Source organism: Choloepus didactylus, chromosome 13 (genome assembly GCF_015220235.1).
Source record: "Choloepus didactylus isolate mChoDid1 chromosome 13, mChoDid1.pri, whole genome shotgun sequence".
Classification (NCBI taxonomy): Eukaryota; Metazoa; Chordata; class Mammalia; order Pilosa; family Megalonychidae; genus Choloepus; species Choloepus didactylus.
Genome location: NC_051319.1, coordinates 51,941,480 through 51,966,760, shown reverse-complemented (window position 1 = coordinate 51,966,760; position 25,281 = coordinate 51,941,480). Strand labels below are relative to the sequence as shown.

The window sequence follows — 25,281 nt, the reverse complement described above, 5'->3', positions numbered from 1 at the left end:
TTGTGTGAGATCTTGGAAAAATGACTTCATCTATCTGTATCTCAGTTTCCTCATCTGCAAAATGGAGATAATAATGGTAATGACCTCATTTTTAAGGTTTACATAAGTTATATGTAAAATACTTAGAAGGAGTTACTATATTTATAATGTTTAGAACAGTACATGGCATAATTATTTATAACAGGTTTTCTTTAGGCAAAAAATAAATAAATAAATAAAGCTGCAGATAATGGCAGGGTCTTAATAAGTGGGAAGATTGGTGGTACTATACCACAATGACCTTTTCATCCTAGATACATGATTCTAGAGCCTGTAGATAAACATGTGGTGTATCTTGGATCCTTGTGATTTATTCCACACAGCAAGAGCAGGTCGTACTAGTAGTGGCAGTAGTAGTAGTGATAATCATAACAATATCTTATATTTAACCTTCACATCAACTCTAGGAGGTAGATACTGCCATTGTCCCAATTTTGTAGGTGAGGAGACTGGCTGTTAGGGTAAGCGTCAGCCCAAGGTGACAGAGCTAGCGTGTAGTGAGCTGGGGTGCACAGCAGGCATTGAGCCTCTGGAGCCTATGCTTTGAACCACTGCCCTGTATTGCCTCTGTAAGGTAGTTTTATGTGGTCCCTGTTCACTCAGATCCATCCCCCTGACAAATGAGTGGAGAGTGGCTTTATTTTCCTTAAAGGTGGTTGGATGATTCCTTGACCATCAGGGTCTGAAATGACAAATGTACGTAGTGTAAGATAACATTAATCTCTTTTTTCCATTTCTTTTTTAGATATCAGTTTTTCTTGCAGGTGAAGCAAGATGTCCTTCAGGGCCGGCTGCCCTGTCCTGTCAACACTGCTGCTCAGCTGGGAGCCTACGCCATCCAGTGTAGGTTCCCTTTAAGCATATTTGCTTCAGAAATGTCTGGAGAAAAATATCTGAATCTTACTTTTTAAGCAAATGTATATGGTAATAATCTTATCAAATGACACTTTGTGAAAAATAGTTGAATTTAGTCAGAATTCAAATTTTAATCACTGTCACTTCAGAAGAGGTAAAGATGGAACCAGTAAAATATCACTTATTGTAGGTTGTGTAGTTTTGGTGGCAGGGATAGCATGGATTCTTGATCAAGTGGAGGGCCTGAAAATCTGTTCTACTGTACTTCTCGCCAAAGTTCACTGAACCCTCCATCCCCCTCCCCCACTCTATCTGAAGCTGTTGTCACTCTAAGATCGTATTGATTCTGCGGGACTGTGGTGAAAGCTCCACGTGGTCAGGTGCACATGCCAGTTTCAGAGTGGAATGCTTTTTGAGCACCCAGTGCTCTTTAGCTCATCCATGTGGTGGCCATGCGGGGCAGCTCCTGGCCTCATTGTCATTTTGGGAACTAAGGCTGAGAGTATTTTCACTAATAATTACTGATCCCTTTCTAAGAATCAAGCTAGTAAAGGGGAAATGAGTCAGCATGGTCGTTGCCCTTGTGGCACTTGCAGACCAGAAATAATCTAGAAAAAACATTCTAGGGAAATGTCATGTAGATAAACTGGTTTGGGACTTAGAAGGTGGATTAATTTATGAAGTATTTACAAGAGTAATATAGTAAGAGAATTATGGGAAAATGGAGTAGGAAGCTTCAGGAGTCACTTGCTCCACCAGAACAATAATTAAATAGGCTGAAACTGTCTGAATCAACTAATTTGAAGCTCTGGAGTCTAGGGGAACACTGTACAGCATCCAGGGAAGAGTGGGAAGAAGAGGTTAGTAAATTACAGTAAATACCAGCAAATTGCTCTCTCCTGTGGCTGTTACTGGCACCCATCCCCTACTTTCATTGCAGACAGCAGTGGGGTCTGGCCCATCATGGATCTTGCTGGTACCATAAAGAAAAATCCACTTTCCCAGGATCCAGGGAGGGCATGGGCTGATTGCTGGTTACAGCTTTTGATTAATGACTTCAGATCACTAAGAGCCAGGTTTTGAGGGCAGCCGTTTTTCAACCCACCCCAGAAAAAGGTGGCAGAGGAAACTTTTTGAAGATGGTATGGTGGTTTGAAGTTGTTATGTACCCCCAGAAAAGGCCATGTTCTTTTATTCCATTCTTGTGGGTGAAGACCTATTGTGAGTGGGATTTTGATTAGGTTATTTCAATCGAGATGTGACCTAGCTCATGGGTCTTGATCCCCTTGTTGGAGTCCTTTATAAGAGGACAAAACATATACAGAATATAAGAGATGAATTTAAGAGAAGCTCTTAGAGAAAAGCCCCAGAGAAGCTAAGGGAGGATCCACTGAAGCTCAGGGAGGAAGCCACAGGAACCAGAAGCTGAAAGCAACAAAATCTGGGAGGAAAGGACCAGCAGATGCTGGCCATATGCCTTCCCATGTGATAGAGGTATCCTGGATGCCAACAGCCTGTTTTCAGAGTCTAGGTATTGTCCTGTTGATGCCTTAATTTGGACATTCTCATGGCCTTAGAATGTAAACTTGTAAGCTAATAAATCCTCATTGTGAAAGCCAACCCATTTCTGGTATAGTGCATTCCGGCAGCTTTAGCAAACCAAAACAGATGGTATGCTTCCTCAGAGCTGTGGAGGACAGTTGAAGGACTGCATTTGCTGGGCAGGTCAAGAAAGTACAGCTTACAAAAAAGTACAACTTAGCAAAAATATGAATACGCACATCCAGGAAGCTCAGAGGACACCAAACAGAAAATTTGAAGGGAAATATGCCCCATGACATACTGATCAAATGTCAAATGCAAAGTACGAGGAGAACATTCTAAAAACTGCAAAAGAAAAGCAGCAATGTGTTATGTACAAGAAAGCCCCAATTAGATTAGATTCCCATTTCTTATCAGAAACTGTGGAAGCTAGAAGGCAGTGAGTTGAAAAACTTAAAGGACTGAAAGAAAACAGTTGCCAACCAAGACATTTATATCCTGCAAAACTTTCAAAAATGAGGAGGGATTAAGACATTCCCAGATAAACAAAAGCTGAGGGAGTTCATCACTACAGCTGTCCTACAAGAATGCTAAAGGTTGTTTTTTACACTGAAGGAAGGGACACCAGACAGTGATTCAAAGGGCATAAAGAAATAAAGACCTCTGGTAAAGGTAACCATTTGGGTAAGTATATATGCCAGTACTATAGTATTGTATTCTTTGGTATGTCACTCCACTTCTTATTTCCTACAGGTACTAAAGTGCAGATGCATAAAAAGTAAGGATAAATCAATGGTTTTGGACATACAGTGTACAAAGAAATAATTTGTACCTTGTACCAAAAAAGGTAGGGGGATGGAGGTGTATAGGGTGTATGTATATGCTACTGAAGTCAAGATGGTATCACATCAAATATGGTTGCTAGTAGGCTACATAGTTAGTAGGCGAAATTTTAACTCCGTGGTAATCACAAGGCAAATGTATGAAATATATATAGTCAGATATAAATGAGAGGGAACTCAATATGGTAAAATACAAAATACCAAAGTAAATATGCAAGTAGGCATTAATGGAAGAATTGAGGGACAAAAAAGTACAAAACATTCAAAGGCTAAATAGCAAAATGGCAGAAGCAAGTCCTGTATTATGAGTAGTGACTTTAAATGTAAATGGATTAAGCTCTCTGTCAAAAGAAAGAAATTGGCAGAATGGATTAAAAAGCATGAACCAACTATATGCTGTTTACAAGAGACTCCCCTACATTCAAAGACATAGTAGGTTGAAAGTGAAAGGATGAAAAAAAAAAAAAATATATATATATATATATCTGCATCCCCCTACCTTTTTTGGTACCAGGTACAAATTATATCTTTGTACACTGTATGTTCAAAACCACATACACACACACACACACATACACACACACACACCATACAAGTTGTAACCAAAAGAGAGTTGTACACTGTATGTCCAAAACCATACACACACACACACACACACACACACACACACACACATACCATACAAGTAGTAACCAAAAGAAAGTTGGAGAAGCTATACTAATATCGGATAAAATAGACATTAAGTCAAAAACAGTTACAGGGGACAAAGATGGTCATTATATACTCATTATATACTGATAAAGGGGCCAATTCAACAAAAAGATGTGACAATGATAATTGTATATGCAACTAACAGCAGAGCACCAAATATATGAAGCAAGTACTGGCAGAATTGAAATGAGAAATTGACGATTCTCCGTTAATACTAGGAGACTATAATATACTATTTTCAGAAATGGATAGAATATCTACACAGAAGATCAATGAGGAAATATGAAACTTGAATGATATGTTAAACCAACTAGACCTAACAGGCATATGTAGACCACATCAGCCAACATCAACAGAATACACGTTCTTCTTGAGTACATATCATTTTCCAGGATAAACCATATGTTAGGAAACAAAATAAGTCTCAATAAATTAAAAAATATTGAATTCATACAATGTGTCTTCTCCAACGACAATGGATTGAAGCTAGAAATCCATAACAGAAGTAAGAATGGAAAATTCACATATATGTGGAAATTAAACAAAGTACTCTTAAGCAACCAATGGGTAAAAGAGGAATTCACAAGCGGAATTAGGAAATATCTTGAGGTGAATGAAAATGAAAATGTAACATATCAAAACTTTGAGATGTAACAAAGACAGTGCTGTGAGTGAAATTTATAGCTTTAAATGCGTACATTAAAAAGGAAGAAAGATCCTGAATCAGACACCTAACCTCAAGACTGGAATAACTAGGAAAAGAAGAGCAAACTACATCTAAAATGCGCAGAAGGAAGGAAATAACAAAGATTTGAACAGAGAAAAATGAAATAGAGAATAAGAAAATAGAGAAAATTAACAAAACCAAAAGTTGGTTCTTTGAAAACATCAAATAAAATCAACAAACCTTTAGGTAGCCTTACAAAATAAAAAAGAGAAAGGATGAAAACTAAAATCAGAAATGAAAGGGGAGACATTACTACAGACCCCACTGAATTAAAAAAACAATAAGAAGAGACCATGAACAACTGTATGCCAACAAATTAGATAACCTAGATGACATGGCCAGATTCCTAGAAGCACAAAACTACCTACACTGATTAAAGCAGAAGATAGACTATCTCAACAAACCAATAACTAGTAAAGAGAATCACTAATAAAAAACCTCCCAACAGAGAATAGCCCAGGACCAGATGGCTTCACAGGGAAATTTTCCCAAACATTCCAAGAAGGAATAGCACCAATCCTACTCAGACTTTTCCAAAAAATGGAAAAGGAGGGAACACTCCCTAACTCATTCTATGAGTCCATCCTCACCCTCTGTGATGGTTAGTTTCATGTGTCAACTTGGCCAGGTGATAGTGCCCAGTTGTCTGGTGAAACAAACACTGGCCTAACCATTACCACAAGGACATTTCGTGGCTGGTTAATAAACCAGAAGGCTGGTTTATTAAATCATCAGTCAGTTGATTGCATCTGTGGGTGATTACATCTCTGATCAACTAAGGGAGTGTCTTCCTCAATGAGAGAATCCGGTCAGCTGGATTTAATCCAATCAGTTGAAGACTTTTAAAGGAGAAGAGAGAACTTTCATTTCTTCTTCGGCCAGCCATTCTCTCCTGGGCAGTTCATCGAAGACCTTCATCAGAGTTGCCAGTTCGTGGCCTGCCCTATGGAATTTGGACTCATGTATCATGCCCTACAGAATTTGGACTTGTGCATCTCCACTGTTGTGTTTATAAGTCTCATAATTACAGACATCTTCTGTTGATTCTGTTTCCTTAGAGAACCCTGACTAATACACTCTTCTGCAAAGCCAGATAAAGATACCACAAGAAAAGAAAATTACAGACCACATTCTGTTAGGAATGTAGAGACAGAAATGCTCAACAAAATACCAGCAACAAATGCAACAGCATATTAAAAGATTTATACACCATGATCAGGTGAGATCTAAGGTATACTAGGGTGGTTCAAATAAGGAAATCAATTAGTATAATACACCACATTAAGAAAATGAAGAGGAAAAAAAAAACATACGATAATCTCAATTAATGCAGAAAAGGCATTTGACAAAATCCAGTATCCTTTCTTGATAAAAACACTTAGAAAACTAGGAATAGAAGGAAATTTCCTGAACATGATTTAGGGCATATATGAAAAACCCACAACTAATGTAATACTTAATGGTGAAAGTCTGAAAGCCTTCCCTCTAAGATTAGGAACAAGACAATGAGGCCCACTGCCACCACTGTTATTCAGCATTGTGCTGGAAGTTCTTGCCATAGCAGTTAGGCAAGAAAAAAAAGAAATAGCAGGCATCCAAATTGGAAAGGAAGAATAAGTCTTTCCCTATTTGCAGATGACATGATCCTATATAAAGAAAGTCCTAACAAATCTGCAACAAAGCTCCTAGAGTTAATATATGAATTCAGTAAAGTTGCAAGGTACAAGATCAATACCCAAAAATCAGTATTGTTTCTATACACAGGTAATGAACAATTGGAAAAAGAAATCAAGAGAATTCCATTCATAATATTAAATAAAAGAATCAAATACCTAGGAATAAATATAACCAAGAATGTAAAGGACTTAGACACAGAAAACTACAATACATTGGTGAAAGAAATCATGGAAGACCTAAATAAATGGAAGGACATTCCGTGTTCATAAATTGGAACATATTTTTAAGATGTCAGTTTTTTTCAAAGCAATATACTAATTCAACACAATCCCAATGAAAATTCCAACAACATTCTTTACAGAAATAAAAAACACCAGTCATCAAATTTACATGGAAGGGTAAGGGGCCCTGAATAGCCAAAGCCTTCTTGAAAAAGAAGAATGAAGTTGGATGACTCTCATTTCCCTATCTTAAAACGTATTAAAAAGCCACAGTAATCAAAACACCATGGTACCGGCACAAGAACAGATTGACAGAACAATGGAATGGAATTAAGAGCTCAAAAATCAGCCCTCAGATTTATGGCCAAGTGATTTGGGACTTTGGGGCAAAGACCACTGAATTGGGAAAGCATATTCTCTTCAACACGTGGTGAGTAAACTATATCTCCATTTGCAATCGAATGAATGTGGATCCCTGCCTTGCACAATATTCAAAAGTCAACTCACAATGGATCAAAGACATAAATGTCATAGCCAGAACTACCAAACTCCTAGAAGAAAATATAGGAAAGCATCTTCAGTATGTTTTGTTAGGCAATGGTTTCTTAGACTTTACACCCAAAACGCAAGCAACAAAAGAAAAAGTAGATATATAGGACCTCATCAAAAATTACAAACTTGTGCCTCAAAAGACTTTATGATGAAAGTAAAGTGGCAGCCTACACAATGGGAGAAAATGTTTGGAAATCACATATCTGATAAGGGTTTAATATCCAGGATATATAATGAAATCCTACAACTCAACAACAAAAAGACAAACAATCCAATTTAAAAAATGGATAAAATACTTGAATAGTCATTTCACCAGAAGATATGCAAATGACCAAAAAAGCACAGGAAAAGATGCTTACTTAAAATCCTTAACCATTAGGGAAATGCAAATCAAAGTCTCAATTAGATACCATTTCATACCCACTAGAATGGCTACTATTTAAAAATTACAAGTGTTGGAGAGGATGTGGAAAAATAGGAACTCTCATTTATTGCTCTTGGGAATGTAAAATGGTGTAGCTGCTATGGAATACATTTTTGGCAGTTCCTCAGAAAGTTTAAGCACAGAATTTTCATATGACCTGCAAAATCCCACTTCTAGGTGTATACCCGAAAGAATTAAAAGCAGGAACTTGAACAGATGTTTGCACATTAGTGTTCAAAATGGCGTTATTCACAATTGCCAAAAGATGGGAGCAGCTCAAGAATCCATCAACTTTTGAATGGATAAATAAAATGTGATATATACACACAGTGGACTATTATTCAACTGTAAAAAGGAATGAATTTCTGATATGTGTGACATGAATGAACCTTGAAGACATGTCTTGAGTGAAATAAGTTGGACACCAAAGGATAAATATTGTATAGGAAATAATTAGAATAAGGAAAGTCATAGATTCACAATCTAGAATATATGTTATTAGGGTGCAGTGTAAGAGTAGGGAATAGGGAGTTAAGGTTTAAAATGTATAGAGTTTCTCTTTGGAATGATGAAAGAGTTTTGGTAATGGATGGTGGTGATGGTAGCACAACATTTTGAATGTAATTAATAGCTCTGTATTGTATACTTGCATGTGGCTAAAGGGAAAATTTTGGGGTTGTATATATAGTACTAGAATAAAAATTTGAAAAAACATAGGAGTACACAACATAAACAGTGAACCTTCCTGATGTAAACCATGGACTACAGTTATAATAATACAGTTATAAAAATGTGCTTTCAACAATTGTAAAAAATATACCACACCAATGCAAGATGTTAACAAAAGGTGTTATAAGGAATCCTGTAATTTTTTTTGCATGATTGCTCTATAAGCCCACAACTTCTTTAAATTAAAAAAAAAAAAAGATAATATAATCTTTCTGGTTTCATTTTTTTTCTTTGTGTAAATTATAATGGTGTTATGTGCAGTATTGAATTACATTTCTGTGACCACTGTTTGAGGCAAATAATGCTCTATCTCTTGGTGTTGCTGCCTGGGAGGATGTATTGGTGTTATGGTTGTTTTTCTCTTCTAGCATTTCTAAGTGCTTACTCTAAATTCTTCTCACAGTTTTTAGTTTTGTAAAAGCTTATAAGAATAATTGAAATTAAAATAATTATAGTCTTTGGGAAATCAGAAATATAGGACTTATATTTTTGAATCAGGATTTTTTATAACAGCAATATATGCTCATCAGAGTTGTTTTACTTAAGATATTTTAATTATTGTCTTAGATTTGAATTTATTAAGAAGGCATTTGGACAAAAATGTTTAATAGGTATACTTTGTATCCATAAAATGGAAAAAAAATTATGATTTCCCTCTTTTTTAGCTGAACTTGGAGATTATGACCCCTTCAAGCATACTGCAGGATATGTGTCAGAGTACCGGTTTGTTCCTGATCAGAAGGAGGAACTTGAAGAAGCCATAGAAAGGATTCATAAAACTCTAATGTACGAGTTACGTTTCTTCTTGCACTATCTTTCAACCATAATCTTATGCTATTGCAGTCATAGGAAAAGTTTCTTTAATGATAAATTCTTCATTTGTATCTTCAACCTTCTAGTATTCTTTTCTTTATCTTTTAATTTATTTTTTGCTGCTTATAACACTAAAATGCTCATGGAAAACTCAAAGAGAAAAAAGGAGAAAGCAAATTCCAGTACCTAGGGACACTGGCATCATATTTTTGGTTAATGGCCTTTTGGACCTCTCTCTATGCATAATTTCTCATTGAAAAAATTTATTTCATATAGCTTTATGTGTGTATGATTTTACATAAACGGGCTCAATCTTTATGTACCATATTATGCAACATTCTTTTTTTCAGTCACCAGTATTTTGTGAAATGTATGTTTTTAACTATGAATATATTTTTTAATTACAAAAGATTTTAACTACAAATGCCTTAATATATTCTGGATTTGCTCTGATTAAAGTATGTGAACTCTTCAGAGTTTTAAGCAAAATCCTTTTCAGATTATAGCAACGAATCTGGAAATCATGATGAGACCAGTATGGAGCCTCTGAGGGTGTTATGCTAACACCACGTGTGCCTCCCTGGTAGGATTTTCAATTAATGGCCTATAGCATTATCGTTATTTTGGTTAAATCCTCTATATTGGTTAACTTCGCATCATTGCCTCTTATGTAATATTCCCTCTTGAATTTGCTTGGTTTCAGATCTATTATAGTTAATGAAAAATGTAGACTTAATCTGGTCAACAAAAAATGTTTGCCTAAAGGATCTGTTTCAGTGAGTTGAAGGGGAAGTCAAATGCTGAATTGCAATCAGAGAAACCAGGCTCTCCGTCTTGTATTAGCATGCTCCACAATGCTCTTCAGCCTGATTACAGTCCTTCACTTTAGGTTTTGCTGAAGTGGATGCTAAGAGAGTGCTTGTTGTAACATTATGAAGGGCAGTATGTTGAGCATATTTTGAGAATACTAATTCTACTAGGAGTTTCAAAATGTAATTATATTTTGAAATTATCAAAGCACTGTGAATAAAGAGCCTTACATCTGTTTTATGTGGTAAGCTGACAGTGCCACTATTATTTCTAAGAGGAAAAAGTTTGATCATGGTTTGGTAGCGTTCTTGTGTCTAATTTGTAATGAACATTCTACACAAATTTCAGAAGTATAGTAAATTGCTGGGTTTTCAATTATACCATGGCTGAAACAAGAATTTGTCAAGGTGAGAATGCGCTGAGGCAGGATTTCTTAATTAAAAAAAAAAAAATGCATAACTCCTTTTGTTAGCCATTAAAGTCTCTCCCTCTTTCTCTATCCCTCCCTTCCTTTTCCTCTCCCACTTCTTTCTCCACCCACCCACCCACACCATTCATACCAACAGTGTGCTTACACAATATTCATGCAGAGATTTACTCATCCATGGAGATTTCTGGCAGATGCTAACCCTCATTAGGATTCAGTGTGTTTTTTGTATGTTATCACCAGTGAAGATTTGGAAGATTTCTGTACTTAGTATTAAGAAAATGACAAGTATTTTTACAAATTTCAAATACTAATTAAAACACTTTCAAACTGCACACGTGCTCAGGTGTTGATGTGGCCAGTTGGGTGGTGGTGGGATGCCCCAGGCTTTTCCCCTTTCTTATCCACTCCTGCTCTAGTTCCTTTTCCTTCTGAGGAAGAGCGGCTTGTGTATGAGACGTTTTACTCCTTGTAAAGGTTGTACTTTTTAATTTAAGTGCTTATTTTCTCAACAGAGGGGTTTCTCCAATTGAGAATTTTCGATATATATTGGGACATTTAGGATTGGTTATAATGAGCAATAATAGGTTTGGTAAGTGAAATGAACTCAATAGAAGTATCACCTCAGAGTATAAAATTTCATCACCAAGAAAGTTAGGACCTTCTTTAAATACAAAAACCTATGGTTGCTTTAGCACAAAGGATTATTTTGTTTTTCAGTGAATATAATGAAGATGGTTTACATTCCCTTATGAGTGCAGCAGCAGTATCAGTAAAGTAAGGCTCTTTGTTTTTATGCTGCGTATAGGGGTCAGGCTTCTTCTGAAGCTGAGCTGAATTACTTGAGGACTGCCAAATCCCTGGAGATGTATGGCGTTGACCTCCATCCCGTCTATGTGAGTAACATTTAATTAACACAAAATATTTTAAGCTGATGACATTTTTCTTAAAGAGTCACCAAAACTCCTGAAGGAAAGCTGCAGTCATGTTGTTTAGCAAACAGATGATACTTTTTCATCTGTGTTTTTTGAACAGAAAGCCCCTCTTGCTTAGATTAAACCCTAATGAGTTTTGCATGAAATCTGTGATTATATTTCCATGTGTAGAAAACAATTAACTGGGCTTGAAAACACAATCTGGATAACAACTCCATAGGGCTTAGTCTAAACATCAAAACAGTTTAAAATTGGTCTGTAATTGATTATATTAGACAGAAACAGGAGGAATTTCTAAAAATAGAAACAACATTCATAAAATCACTTACCAGGTAAAGTAGGCATTAGGCAGCAGCCCAAGGTGCAACTGTTGGTGGTTCTGTGTTGAATGTGCAGGTTCTGTCAATATTAGGGTCACCACCTAGTATAGGAATCACTACATTGGTAGAAATATTTTTACAGATTTCCTTTAGTGACTGTTGAAACTTGCTGGATATGAGCGATTGCAGAGAATCTGGTTGATTTCTGGATTTAGGCCTTAACCTTTGAGCCAGTTTTCTAAGGCTACCAATTTTGTAAGAGTTTAGTTAGCAATAGTCACACTTGATTATTTGAGAAAAAGGAGCCAAGTGCCTTACTCATTATTGGAAATGAATTGCTAAAATTTACATATAGACTGAATTTATGTCAGTTGGATCGTGGAACTTAGTTTTTAAGGAACCCTGATAAAACTCTGTAACGCAAATAACTCACTCACACATTCTTTTCGTTAATATGCCTTTTGCTTGTCAGGATTTCCTGAAACAAGAAAACCATCTCATATTATCTTAGAGAGTTAAAAGCATTCCTGGGTATACAGTTAATTTGGTGAAAAAGTTACAGATTGGGAAGTAGTAGTTCCCTGCTATATTGAACGTCAATCTCATTAGATTATTAGATGCTTCATATTAATGTCCTTTAAGAATACTCTGAAAACTTTGTGAATAGTTATCCTTTTCCCTCCTCGCCACATTAATCCTGTTAGGTCTCTTGTGTTTCTTGTTGCTGTTGTTTTTAAATATTCTGTAGGAACCTCATAAAGAGAGAGTGTGCTGCAAAATGCTTCTGCATTTGTATAATGCTTATCAAAATTTACAAATACTTCTTTGTAGGTGGTGGTAATATATGTCAAATGAGCTGGATTCATTAGAATCTTCCATATATTCCTTTAATATTGAATGTTTAGAGCTGTAAATGGGCAATGGCTGATATTCTTTGAAAGCATATTAGTTGTCTTATATTCCTTGATATAATTTCCAGGCCACTTGACCCTAGAGCAGAAATATCATTAACATAAAGAGACAGTTCTGCACATGTCCTTGGTGCCCACTTTATTTGTGACTTTTTTGTTTTAGGATTTCATTTAATATTAATTGGTATTTATGATTGCCTGAAAATTAAGGGTCTCCAGTCTTACCAGAAGAGATTGCATTTTTTAACTTTTGAGAAGTCTTAAAGTCACAAGAGGAAGTAGGAAGGAACATAATAGAAACCTAAGAGAATCCAAGTGTGTGAACTGCTGGCAGCTGCCTAAACATTCTGGAGAGGGTAATAGTGGTAGACCAGTCCCCTTAGTAGTCCATATCAGAGAGTAAAATCAAGACAAATCATGAGAGGGGATCTTTGAAAGAAGCTAGTGGTTCCCAATCCTTAGCTGTACCTGGAGCTTTTATGGGTGTTTGATGCCTGTGCCCCATCACCAGAGATTCTGATTTAATTGGTTTTGGTAGCTCCCAGGCATCTGCATTTTAAGCTGTACGTGATGCACGCAGATTAAACACCACTGATAAAAGCAACACGGAGGGAATCATTCAGTGGCTAGATTGGTGGTTCAGGTTCTTTCTAAGCTCATGTCTTTCAAAAAATAAATTGAATATTAATACAACAAATTATGTTTGTAGAGCCATTTACAGTTTGACAAAAAGCTTTTGTGTGAATAAATTCATGGTTATAGGCATATGTTTGTTTTTTCAGGGAGAAAACAAGTCTGAGTATTTTTTAGGATTAACTCCAGTTGGTATTGTTGTCTACAAAAGTAAAAAGCAAGTGGGGAAGTATTTCTGGTAAGTACAACTTGAGAGTAGAGTTGGTATTAAAGTTGTAAACTCTATATATTGGGTTTATGGGACTGCGTATTGGTGAAAAGGTTGGGAAAAAGTAAACATGTATATTTCCAGTGGTTGAAAAATAAAATGAGTGAAATTGGGTGTAATTTTTCTTCCAATATAGCTTACTATATATTTTCTCCATAACTTGGAGCACTGTGATTCTGGGCTCTCTTGTCTATGGAAGCAGTGGATAGAGAATTTTCTACCCATTTTAAGGCCTGGCTGGATACCTGTGCTGGTGTTTTGTGGGCCCAGGACTACTCTGAGCTTTACCTCTAAATGGGGAAGGATCTAGAGAGATTAGGGAGCTTATTGGTCCTGCAGGAGGCATCACTGTCAGGGCCAGGGGATTCCAAGCTGGCCTGTGCATTTAGTGGGGAAGTCAAGGATAGGAGACTGAAAATGGAATTCTGTTTAGGAGGATGTCCAGAGCCAAGGACATACAGAGAACTCTTTAACCCACTAATGTAGCATATAAAGGAACAACTATTAACCAGTCTTTTTTTTTTTTTTTTTTTAAATTTTTATTGTAACATATATACAACATAAAATTTCCCATTTTAACCATTTTCAAGTATACAATCTTTCAAGTATTGTGGTAACATATATACAACATAAAATTTCCCATTTTAACGACTTTCAAGTATACAGTCTTTCAGGTATACCAATCTTTTTCACTGATTCTTTTCTGAATTCCTAAAAGGTTACTTCTTTAAAACAACAACAACAAACATCTGCTTTGTTTTTTAGGCCTCGGATTACAAAGGTTCACTCAAGGAGACACAATTTGAACTCAGAGTACTGGGAAAAGATGTAAGTTTTTGTTTAGTGCTTAGCTAAAGCAAGAGGGGAAGACTTGCCTGCTTATTATAACTTAAAATACACCATGAAATAATTACCATGTTTTCTTCAGCAGCTGCCACATGGAACCACATGGGAAGGGAGTAGAAATGAATGAGATAGATGGTAATGGAGAAATGTCATTTTAATATTAGCGAAGGGGAAAAAAAAACACCTTTCTAGGGCAGAGGAGAATAGGAGGTGATTATCATTCTTACTGCAATTTGCTCTTTATACTATCTCTGAAGGTAGAATTCATATCATCAGAAGGGCACAGCCTGTACACAGGATAAAAGGTGTCCTCATTATGCTCCATAGTAAATTAAACAGACTGTAGGGAGTAACACATCTGCTTTTTTCCTAGTTGAGTGTGGTAGACAAACCAGGTGGGAAATTCTGGATGCTTTCAAAGGAGAATGTAGGGCAAGGAAGAAAAATGCTGACCTTTGCTCTGCAACTTGGCAGTGTCCTCGAGGATTGTTTGGGCAGTGGGCACAGTATTTGTCAGAGCCTGGAGGTGTGTTCGTGCCTTGACAGGTAGCTTTTAGGAACCTGGGCAAGAGAAGGCAAGGATATGAAAGCTTCTTTTTAATCTTCCTTTGAAAAATAATGCCCCCTTGAAGTGCTGTGACTATAATCCATATGTTTATGGGATAAATGAGTGAAAATATGAGGTAGTAAAAGGATCCACCTTTCTGTCTTTTTGATTTGATGTACTTAAAGTTGAACTAAAATGAAGTAAATAGAGCTGCATTGGCTTACTTTCTGATGAGATACTTGTAGAAAGAAATAAATAGATTAAAAACTGGGCTTACATGTTGAGACACAGAAAAGGTATAGTACTCTGCTGGAATATGGCTCAGAGCCTCACATTTAGGTACTCAATAAATAGCTGCCTAATGAATCAATGAGCTCGTCTACAGAGATTAGGCACTGCCTAATCAGAAAACCTGATATTACTATTTGTTCTCCTCCGAGGAAAAAACAATTATACCACCCTGAACTATATGGCATGATGCCATTTATTGATAAAATTAAAATTGGATTTTGAATTTAGTTTGAAATTGTAAAGAAAGGGAATTCCAGATTTTTAAAGAACTGATAGTCCATAAATCTGCCTAGTTGCTCTTCACTGTCCAGTTTGAACAAAATACAATGTTATCATCATCTGATTCCAACCTAAAAGATGTGCTGTGTAAGATTGAATCAGTGATAGGAATAAAATTATCCACAAAAGTAGAACAGTAAATTAGATAGTAGGCTTATATAGTTCCCCCTATCCTGCCACTGATTTCATAAGGCTTTTTTTTTTTTTTTTTTAGTTTTTCACAAATGTTCTTGTAATGGTTCAAATCTTGGGCAAAGCCTAGAGATTTCTTACCAGGTAATTTTTGGAAAATTGAGCAGCATAATGCAAGGAAAGAGGTCTGTGAAATATATGAAAAGTAATGGTTCAAGATTTTTAGATGAATATGATAAAATAAGCCTTTTTATTATTAATTATTTTATTATTTACTATTATTCAAAGTAATTTTTCCCCTTATACCTACATTATTTTTGTGGGTCCTTTGGGGATCTTTTATTTTTTCACTAGAGAGCCTTAAAACATTTTCTACTGTCTCAACATTAACATATGGTAAAGTCCCAGCTAACCAGAATTTTCAACTTCTCAGATTCCTTCATTATTATGAAACAACAGTAAAATTGAAATCATAGTGTTATTTTTAAGTGGCAGTTCCTATGGTCTGACCTGGTTTCCTACACATTCAGCTCAGTGCCCGGTCCCTTCTCGTTTTGAGACAGAATGGATATTTGTGTGTGGCCTGTGGTGCTGCACATTCCTGCCCGTCAAGGCTATCGTCAGTGCTATTTAGTAAGGTGGGAAAGCAGCTCACATAACTCAGATGATTGAAGGGATTTTTAAAATTTATTATTAGATAGCACACTAATTTAACCAAAGTGCACACCATTTCCTGAGTATTCTTACTTGCAGGGCCTTTTTTTCTTTCTCCACCAGGGTACTTCTTTGTGAGGTGGTGATCTACATAATGGTAGAATTAACTTGATTATTTTGGAGGCCTAACTGTAGTCACAGATTGAATAAAAAGCTCCCTGAAATCCATCACCTGGAATAGTAAACACATTCAGATTGAAAAATGGTTGAAATGCTTATTCTGCTGGCTTTCTGGTCTGCTGATCTGGTCTGAGAGACTTTACTCAGTATTTTCAGTGCATTTAGGTCCAAAGTCAAAGATTCGGTTTCCAAATGAACAGCAATGTCCAAATAAAAGATTTTCTTGGCATCACACTATGCCACTAACATGCTTCAGCACCACCATATTAATATTAACTGTACCCAACATAACACATTTTAATGTCTTTTAATAAATACTAATAACATATTAACATTTGCTGTTTACTCATTTCTCTGTACACACAAATAATCACATCTTTCTTGGCTATAAGACTATCAGTGTTATCAGATATAACACTATCAGTGATTCATCTTTTGAGAAAGCAACAAATGCTGTCTATAGCCAACTATTCGTTTTGAAAAACTTTGTCCCACAGACAGGTTCAGAAGCTAATTATTATGAATACTTTCATGCATTATTTTAACTTCAGATTAGGTATTATGGTTATTATAGTACTTCACAAAAATTCTAAACTTTTAGTATAAAGGTTTTACCTGCCAACTGTCTAGTTTCTAAAATATGGAAAACACAATATAAAAAAGGAAATTAAAATTACCTGTCATCCTAAAATTCAGAGGTAATGATTATTAAATATTTTGGCATAATTCCTTCCAGATTTTGTCTTATTTGAGTGTATATGTGTGTGTGTGTGTGTGTGTGTGTGTGTGTGTGTGTGTGTATACATACGTGCTTTTCATCCCCTTTATGGTTCCATATATATCTTTTGTACTTAACATAAGCATCTCCTCTTCTTTTATTATAATTGTTCACATGTGCCTGGACAGTATTTGATAAGTTTTACTTTTATGTGATTTGCTTTTTTTCTTGCTATGGTGGATGCAGTAATTTTCCTCCTATTCTTTATTTATTTAGTACTTGTTTTTGCATAGTGTAAAGGAAAACTATAAAACTCAGATCTGGCCATTTTGCTGAATTCTTGTTTTCCAGCCAAGAGTTCTTAATTTAATTCTTGTAAATTTTTCTAGGTAAATAATTAAATTATCTGCAGATAATAATAAAGTATTCCCTCATTACTATTACTTATGTTTCATATTTTACTGTTTTGGTCAGAACTTCTAGAAGAGAGTTAAATAATCTAGTAATATAAGGCGTTCTTGATTGGTTTCTGATTTTATTGCAAATACCACTACTGTTTTGCCACTTATGTGTTAGTTCTTGGTTTTAAGAATATGTGTTTATTACCAAAGGTTTTTAAAAAGTTTCTTAAATCTGTTACCAAATGGTTGATTGTCACTGAATGTTTTGAGAACCAAGACTTACGTTTTCTTCCATGCAACAACAAATACCTATTTTAGAAATCCAGAGAGATGATAGTGGCTCAGCCCAAGGTGGCAGGAGTTGAAGAGGTGAGAAGTTGTTGGAGTCTAGTTGGAGGCACCAGAGTTTCCTGGATCTGTGGCATTGTGAGGGAGAGGAGTCCTGACAACTTAAGGTGTTTATCCTCAGAGGCAGGAAGAATGGAGCTTCCACCAGTGAATGGAGCTTCCATCAGTGAGGTGGGAAAGGGTGTGGGTAGAGCAGGACTGAGGGGAGGAGCAGGAGTCCCATTTTGAAGTGACGAGTTTGAGGTGTCTCTTAGAGATCTAAGTGTAGATGTCAAATAAGGAGTGGGCTGTATGAGTCTGGAGTTTAGGAGCAAGTTCTGGGCTGAATAGACAATTTTGAGAATGATTTTACCAGCATGTAGCTGGTATTCAAAGCTGTGAGACTAGAATAGATCACCAGGGGAATGGGCATAAATAAGAAGAGGAGGAACCAGCAAAGGAGACTGAGAAGGAATAGCCAATGAGGGAGGGAGAAGGAATATTAAGAAAATGTGGTATCCTGAAGTCAAGCATACAGCATGTCTAAAGGAAGTGTCAAATGATGCTGACATGTCACATGAGATAAGGATTGAGAAATGACCACTGGATTTAGGAATGTAGCAGATCATGGACAAGACCAGTTTTGGTGGGTTGGAGAGTGAGTTTCAATCCAGCAATTCCATACTTAGGTACAAATACCTTAGAATAGCGAAGAGAAATATATGTTCATTGTAGCATTTGTGTAAAAATGGCAAAGAAATGAAAGTAACCTAGAAGTCCGTTAATAGATAATGAACAAATAAATTGATGCATATTCATTAAGGAAAAAAGAATAAAGAGGTGATAGGAACAGAGGAATTGGAGTTATGAGGGTAGATAACTCTTTTGAGGTACAAAGGGGAACTGAAAAATGGATAGGGAAAGAGGTCAAGAGGAGGTTTTTTTTTTTTTAAGTTGGAGGAAATAATAGCACATTTATATACTCATGGGAATGATCCAACAGATGATAAAAACTTGATGATATAGTATAGAGAAAAAAATTGCTGGGATGATACTCCTTGAGTAGGTGACAGGGGATGAAATCTAGTACGTAAACGGAAAGGTTGTTTTTCATCAGGAGCTAGGACAGTTCATCTATAGTTAGCGGGCAAGAAGGCCGAGTATGGAAATACAGATCAGGGTGGATGGGTAATTCTTTCATGATTGTTCTTTTTTTGAGGGGGGCGGGAAACTGGGTAGCAGGGTCATCAGCTTAGACTGAATTTGCGGAGGAGGTGTTGGGGGTTTGAAGAAAGAGGAAGGTGTGAAACAGTTGTTTAGGAGAGAAAATGGGCAAGGGACATGTGGGGTGATGACTGAGTAGTATTAAGGGTCATGAATTTAAAGTGAGCTCAGCCACGATGTGCCTTTCCCCAGCCACATTCAGTGGCACTGGTGCAGGCATAAAGTGAGTGGAGAGTAGGATTTAATCAGGGTTGTGATTTTGCTAAGAGAGTAATACGGAGAGAAGCACAAGGATACATGCAAGGATACATGCAAGGGATTTTCCATGGAATTGAAGCTGGATAAGGAGATGAATAATGACACTGAGGTGAGTCCAAAGTGGTAGGACCTATGGGTGGAGGTCCTGGTAGGGATGAAGGATTGTTGGAGGTGGAGTACTGGAAGAAGTGAGCTGGGGAGAGAGGTGGTGGCTAGAGTGAGATGCTTGGCATTGAGATTAAAGAGGAGTTGCAGTTATTGTCAATGGAAAAGTCTAGGTCAGTGGTTCTCAACTGGGGGCATCCCCCCCCCCCCCCCGCCCAGGGGGAAATTGCAACGTCTAGAGACATTTTTGGTTGTCACAAAGGGAGATTGCTACTAGCATCTAGAAGGGAGAGGCCAGGGATGTTGCTAAACACCCTGCAGTACATAGGGTAGCCCCACATCAAAAATTCTCTGGTGCCAGATGTCAATAGTGCTGAGGCTGAGAAACCCTGTTCTAGAGTTTTGAGCATGGCATGAGTAGCTGGGATGGGTGAAGGCAACATCATTAGGAGAGAGGAGTTCAGGAAACTGAGAGGCCTGGGTGTTGGTGGGCTCATTTATATTATTTATATATTAAAATTGCCAATAATTAAGAGAGGAGTAATATTTGGGAGAGTGACAGTGACAGCAGCCACTCTGAAGGTTTGCAATGACATGATTTGATGGCATGAGAATCAAAGCTGGGAATTTAGGGGGAAGGAGAAAGAATGGTCTGAAAATGGCAATGGGGGGTGTGCCAGTTTGAATGTATTGTGACCCCCGAATGCCATTATCTTTGATGTAGTCTTGTGGGGCAGACGTTTTGGTGCTGATTAGATTTGCTTTGAATGTGCCCTACCCAGCTATGGGTGATGACTCTGATGAGATATTCCCATGGAGGCATGGCCCCACCCATTCAGGGTGGGACTTGATCAGTGGAGCCATATAAATGAGCTGACTCAAAGAGAAGGAACTCAGTGCAGCTGTGAGTGACGTTTTGAAGAGGAGCAAGCTTGCTAGAGAGGAACGTCCTGGGAGAAAGCCATTTTGAAACCAGAACTTTGGAGCAGATACCAGCCACGTGCCTTCCCAGCTAGCAGAGGTTTTCCGGACACCATTGGCCACCCTCCAGTGAAGGTACCCAATTGTTGATGTTACCTTGGACACTTTATGGCCTTAAGACTGTAACTCTGTAACCAAATAAACCCCCTTTAAAAAAGCCAATCCATTTCTGGTGTTTTGCATTCCAGCAGCACTAGCAAACTAGAACAGGGGGCAAGGAGGACCACCCCCTGCTTTCAGGCCCAGTAGTATGAGAACAGTGAAGACAAAAAGCACAGCCACCACTTGGGAAGCCTGCAGTGGAGGCAGTGTCCTTAGGAGAAGCCAGAACAGAGCAATGTCAGAGAATAGATTGAGGAGCTAGGGGTTTTGCTAATGATAGGCCATGAATTCCAGAGGGTGTGAAGGAAGGGTTTCAGGAATTGGGGAGTGATAGGAGAAAGGACACAGACTAAAGAATGTGCATTATTTGGGGATGACTGACATAATCAAAGGTAAGGCTGAAGTGAAATTAGGTCTGGTGGATGCAAGGCAGATAAAGATGGAGATGTGTGAGTAATGGAAGGATGGGAGGGTTGGGTTTCTGGGTCTGCCCCTTCACCTGGCAGGAGGAGTAGAAGGCCTAGGGCAGGGAGTGTTAGTTCCAGTGTACTCGTTCAGCCTTACCCATCTGTGTGTAGGTAGGTGTTCTGTTTTGATGCTTGCTGATGGTCTGGATGATTTGTGGGGAAGCTGGGTGCTACATCGGGTCTCTGGCTTCACCCACCAGGATGACATTTATATTTTAGAAAGAGCACTCTGGCTGCAGGGTGGGATGTGGATTGGAGGTGGGTGAGAACAGAGGCGGACTAGTTAAGAGACTGCACACTGACACAGGGGAGAGATGATAGTGTGGTCACCATGAGGATCGACAGAGGTGGACAGATTTGGGAGACATATAGGAGGTGAAATCACTTCTGATTGGTGGCAGATTGAATGTTTTTGTGAAAAATAGGAGTTTAGGGTCACACCCAAGTTTCTTAATCCAGCAACAGGGAGAAGGGGGCATGTACTAATAAGGAGTTTGTTGACTAAAGAAAAGAATGAGTAAATGATGCTGTGATTCCCTTTATTTATAATGCCTCGTGAAACTAACCTCAGCTAAACTTGTCCAGCATGACAGGATGTAGAACCGGAAGGTTCCTGGCAACTCTGGCTGTGAGTAATTAGACCCATTTGGCAGAACCCTCAGACCTGCTTTGCGGAGAGTACACAGGAAATGACGGTGGCCAGGAGTTGCCACTGTTCATCAGCAATCCCAAGAGGATGCACTTATGTGAGCGAGGAATTCTTTTCACTTTTTAAGTGGAGTTATACATTTAAAAAAGCATGAAAACTTTTTACTTGAAAATATAACAATCTCATATGCTTTGTTACCAACTTAACTTCAATAGTATACCCAAATTATGTTCTAATACCCCCGTCTCCAACCTTTGTGTAGTTCTTGTCAAAATTGCACATTTATACATTATGAGTCAAAAACCACTCACTTATCATTACATTCATTACATCTTATGCATTTGCCTTTTAGATCCTTTAGGAATTAAAAAGTGGAGTTACTGCATTGACATTTTTGAAGAATGCAGTTTCACTCCACTTTTTTTTCTGGGTTAAACAAGATTCATTTAAACTATACAAACTTGAAGTCTGATAGTAAGCTCAGTGAAAAAAGAGGAACTTCAGGAAAAAATAACAGTATTTGTGGAAGGGTACAATTTGTAATATACAAATTTGTTGTTTTAAAGAGTCATTTGATGTCTTTAGGGAACAGAAGCATCCAAGCATATCAGTAAATCTGATAAAATTTTCTAAAAATATTGTTGCCTAGACCACCCTACTTTTTTAAGTTGCCACTAGCATCTAGAAGGGATAGGTCAGGGATGTTGCTAAACATCCTACAGTGCATAGGATAGCCCCCCACATCAAAAATTCTCTGGCCTCAGATGTCAATAGTGCTGAGGCTGAGAAACTCTGCTCTAGAGTTAGGAGCATGGCATGAGTAGCTGGAGTGGGTGAAGGCAACATCATTAGAAATATTTTAGAAATCATGAGTTTATACTGTTCGTCCAGTTCTCGCTATCCTCACAGTGTTCTTTTGCCTTCCCCCCATTTCATATTTGTCTCTTCTTTTAACATGAGAACCTCTCTCCCAACAACTGCAACATATTTACTCATCTGCTCAATCTTAAAATACATCTCAAATAGTTTCAGAATTGATTTGGACAAACCACTACAATAAACAACTGTTTACAGTTCTTCAACACACCCATCCCATCTTACCAAGACTGGAGGTATACAGTCAAATGCCATGTCCAGAATTTATTTGTATTGATCCACACACCCCCCCCCCCCTTCTTCTCCATTACTGTGGTTTTGGTATTAATTTGAAATATAATTAGATTTGTTTGTTTGCTTTGGTTTCAGTTATAGATCCCCCTGCTTTACATTCTTATTTATTTTTATTTTTGAATATATAAAAGTTAACATGCTTTCAAAAAGTCAAAACTATACAAAAAGGCATACTCAGAGTAGTGTTACTAACTTCCATATTCTTCCAATTCTATTCCCCCTCACCTCTTTGTAGGTAACCAACTTCAGTGTTTTCCGGTTTATCCTCCTTATGTTTCTTTCTGTAAAGATAAACATTTTATATTTGTTTATTTATGTATTTACATGTGTATTTTTATCATCTTATTTTCTTTATTTCTTACTTAAACGGTAGCATACTATATATGCATTTTCATTTTGTTCTTTTTTCCACTTAATAATATCTTCTAGAAATCACTATATATTAGTTCATTAAGAGCTTTCTCATTTTGTACAGTTGTATAGTACTCCATTGCATGTATACACCATAATTTACTCATTCAATTTCTTGTGCTTGGACATTTAAGTAGTTTCCAGTATTTTATAATTACAAATAATCCTTTAAAAATAACTTTGTGTGTGTGTGTGTGTGTACATATATATATACACACTCTTGTATATTGGAGGGATATCTTTGGGGTAAATTCCTGAGAATGGCTTTGCTCAGCCAAAGGGATAAGTGCATTTGTAGTTTTATTAGATATTGCCACATTCCCTCCCATATTTGCACCATTTTGGATTTCCACCCACAGTGTGTGAGACTATCTGGAACTATAGATTATGTATATGGTACATAAAAGAGAAGTCATTTTAAAATTTATCTTTTAAAATTTGTAACAGAGCACAGACTGACAGCTGAAAGGAATCTTGGGACCTTGCAAGACATTCCCACTCCTTCAGATAATAGAGAAGCAAACTGAAACCCAGATTCTATCCATTTTCTCCCTCTTCTGAACCCAGTAGGTTTAGTATTTTCCCTAAATATTCTCAAGTGCAGCTCTATTGTAATATTTGGATCCTAATGCCACATAGTAGTTTGGTTTGGAGTCTTTCAGATTCAGTGATGAACCCCTAGACTTGTGGTCAAATAACATAGTTTAAATCCAGACCTCCTGCTTACTACCTAACTTTGGACAATTCACTAAACAACATTTAGCTTACATTTCCTTATCTATAAAATGAGGATGATAATATCTCTCTTACAGAGTTGTGAGGGTGAAAGCACCTAGTCCAAAGTCAAACATGTAATAGGCACTTAACCTTGTGTGTCTGAATTGGAACTGTCTTCGCATTTTCATGCCAACTTGAGCTCTTGGATTTTTGTACAGCCACAGGGATCACCTTGTTCTTGGCCAGTCTTGGCTGGTAGACAGCTTGTGCTAAAGCAGGAAGGGAAGCCCAGGTCTCCCACGCCCAAAGCTTTTCCTTTGCTTCACTTACTGGTGTTTTGTTGACTGTCTCCAAACACATTGGCCACATAGGAACAAACACATAGGAATTTAAATTCTGCTGTAAAAATTTTTATATCAAGACTGTTAGTGGATCTTACCAGATATGATTTCATTTTAATTTTGATATATATAATGTATTCTTTTTATATTGTAATGATACTGATATAATACCATTTATATTTGTTTTCTGTTGCTGCTGTAGCAAATTATCGCAAACTTAGTCATGCATGACAAATTTTTTATTTTATAATATTGAAGGTCAGGAGTGTGACACAGGTCTCACTGGGCTAAAATCAAGGTGTCAGAAAGTCTGCATTCTTTTTGGAGTCTCTAAAGGAGAATCCATTTTCTTGAGGCTGCCCTCATTCCTTGGCTCAGGCCCCTTTTATCCATCTTCAGAGCCAACAAAGATGGATTGAGTCCTTGTATTGCATCACTGTGACTTGCTCTTCTTCCACCTCTTCACTTTTAAGGACTCTTGTGATTACCTCGGGCCACACAGATAATCCTAGGTATTTTCCCATCTGAAGGTTAGCTAATTAGCAACCTAATTCCATTTGCAACCTTAATTCCCCTTTGTCATGTAACCTAATATATTCACAAGTTCTGGGGGGATTAGATGAACATCTTTCAGGGAGGGGGGGGCATTATTCTTTATACCATACCATTATATAAAATGTGTTTAGTTGACAAAAATTGAATAACTGGATATTTGGATTGACTAATGCTTTTAATGTATCAGTATTTTTAGTCCAATGAACAGAGTATCCTTATATACATTTAGTATGGACAAAACCATTTTTCTCATTTTACAGGTGAATAAATTGATTAATTGATGAATAATTGCATGTAATTCTTCCTAGTTCATAGAGACATAAATGATAATTGAAAAGGATGTGTTATATTGTACTGCCTCTCCTTTTTTCTCCTTTTTCCAAAAATTGAAAAAGAAAAAAATATGAGCCCAAACATTAGAGAGTATTTATATTATGCTTCGGTAAACTTTGAAAATTATTATGTTGAACTCATTCTGTTTCCTCTATGA

The 25,281-nt window shown here is 37.1% G+C and overlaps 1 protein-coding gene across 1 annotated transcript in view; it reads left to right on the top strand.

Annotated features, from left to right (window-relative positions):
- The window catches only part of EPB41L4A (erythrocyte membrane protein band 4.1 like 4A), a 295,867-nt gene that overhangs the window by 165,777 nt on the left and 104,809 nt on the right, over positions 1 to 25,281 (top strand). The window contains 6 exon segments of the mRNA XM_037801670.1: positions 785 to 882; positions 8,985 to 9,105; positions 11,178 to 11,265; positions 13,318 to 13,406; positions 14,202 to 14,221; positions 14,224 to 14,264. Coding sequence (XP_037657598.1) covers positions 785 to 882; positions 8,985 to 9,105; positions 11,178 to 11,265; positions 13,318 to 13,406; positions 14,202 to 14,221; positions 14,224 to 14,264 — 457 coding nt within the window.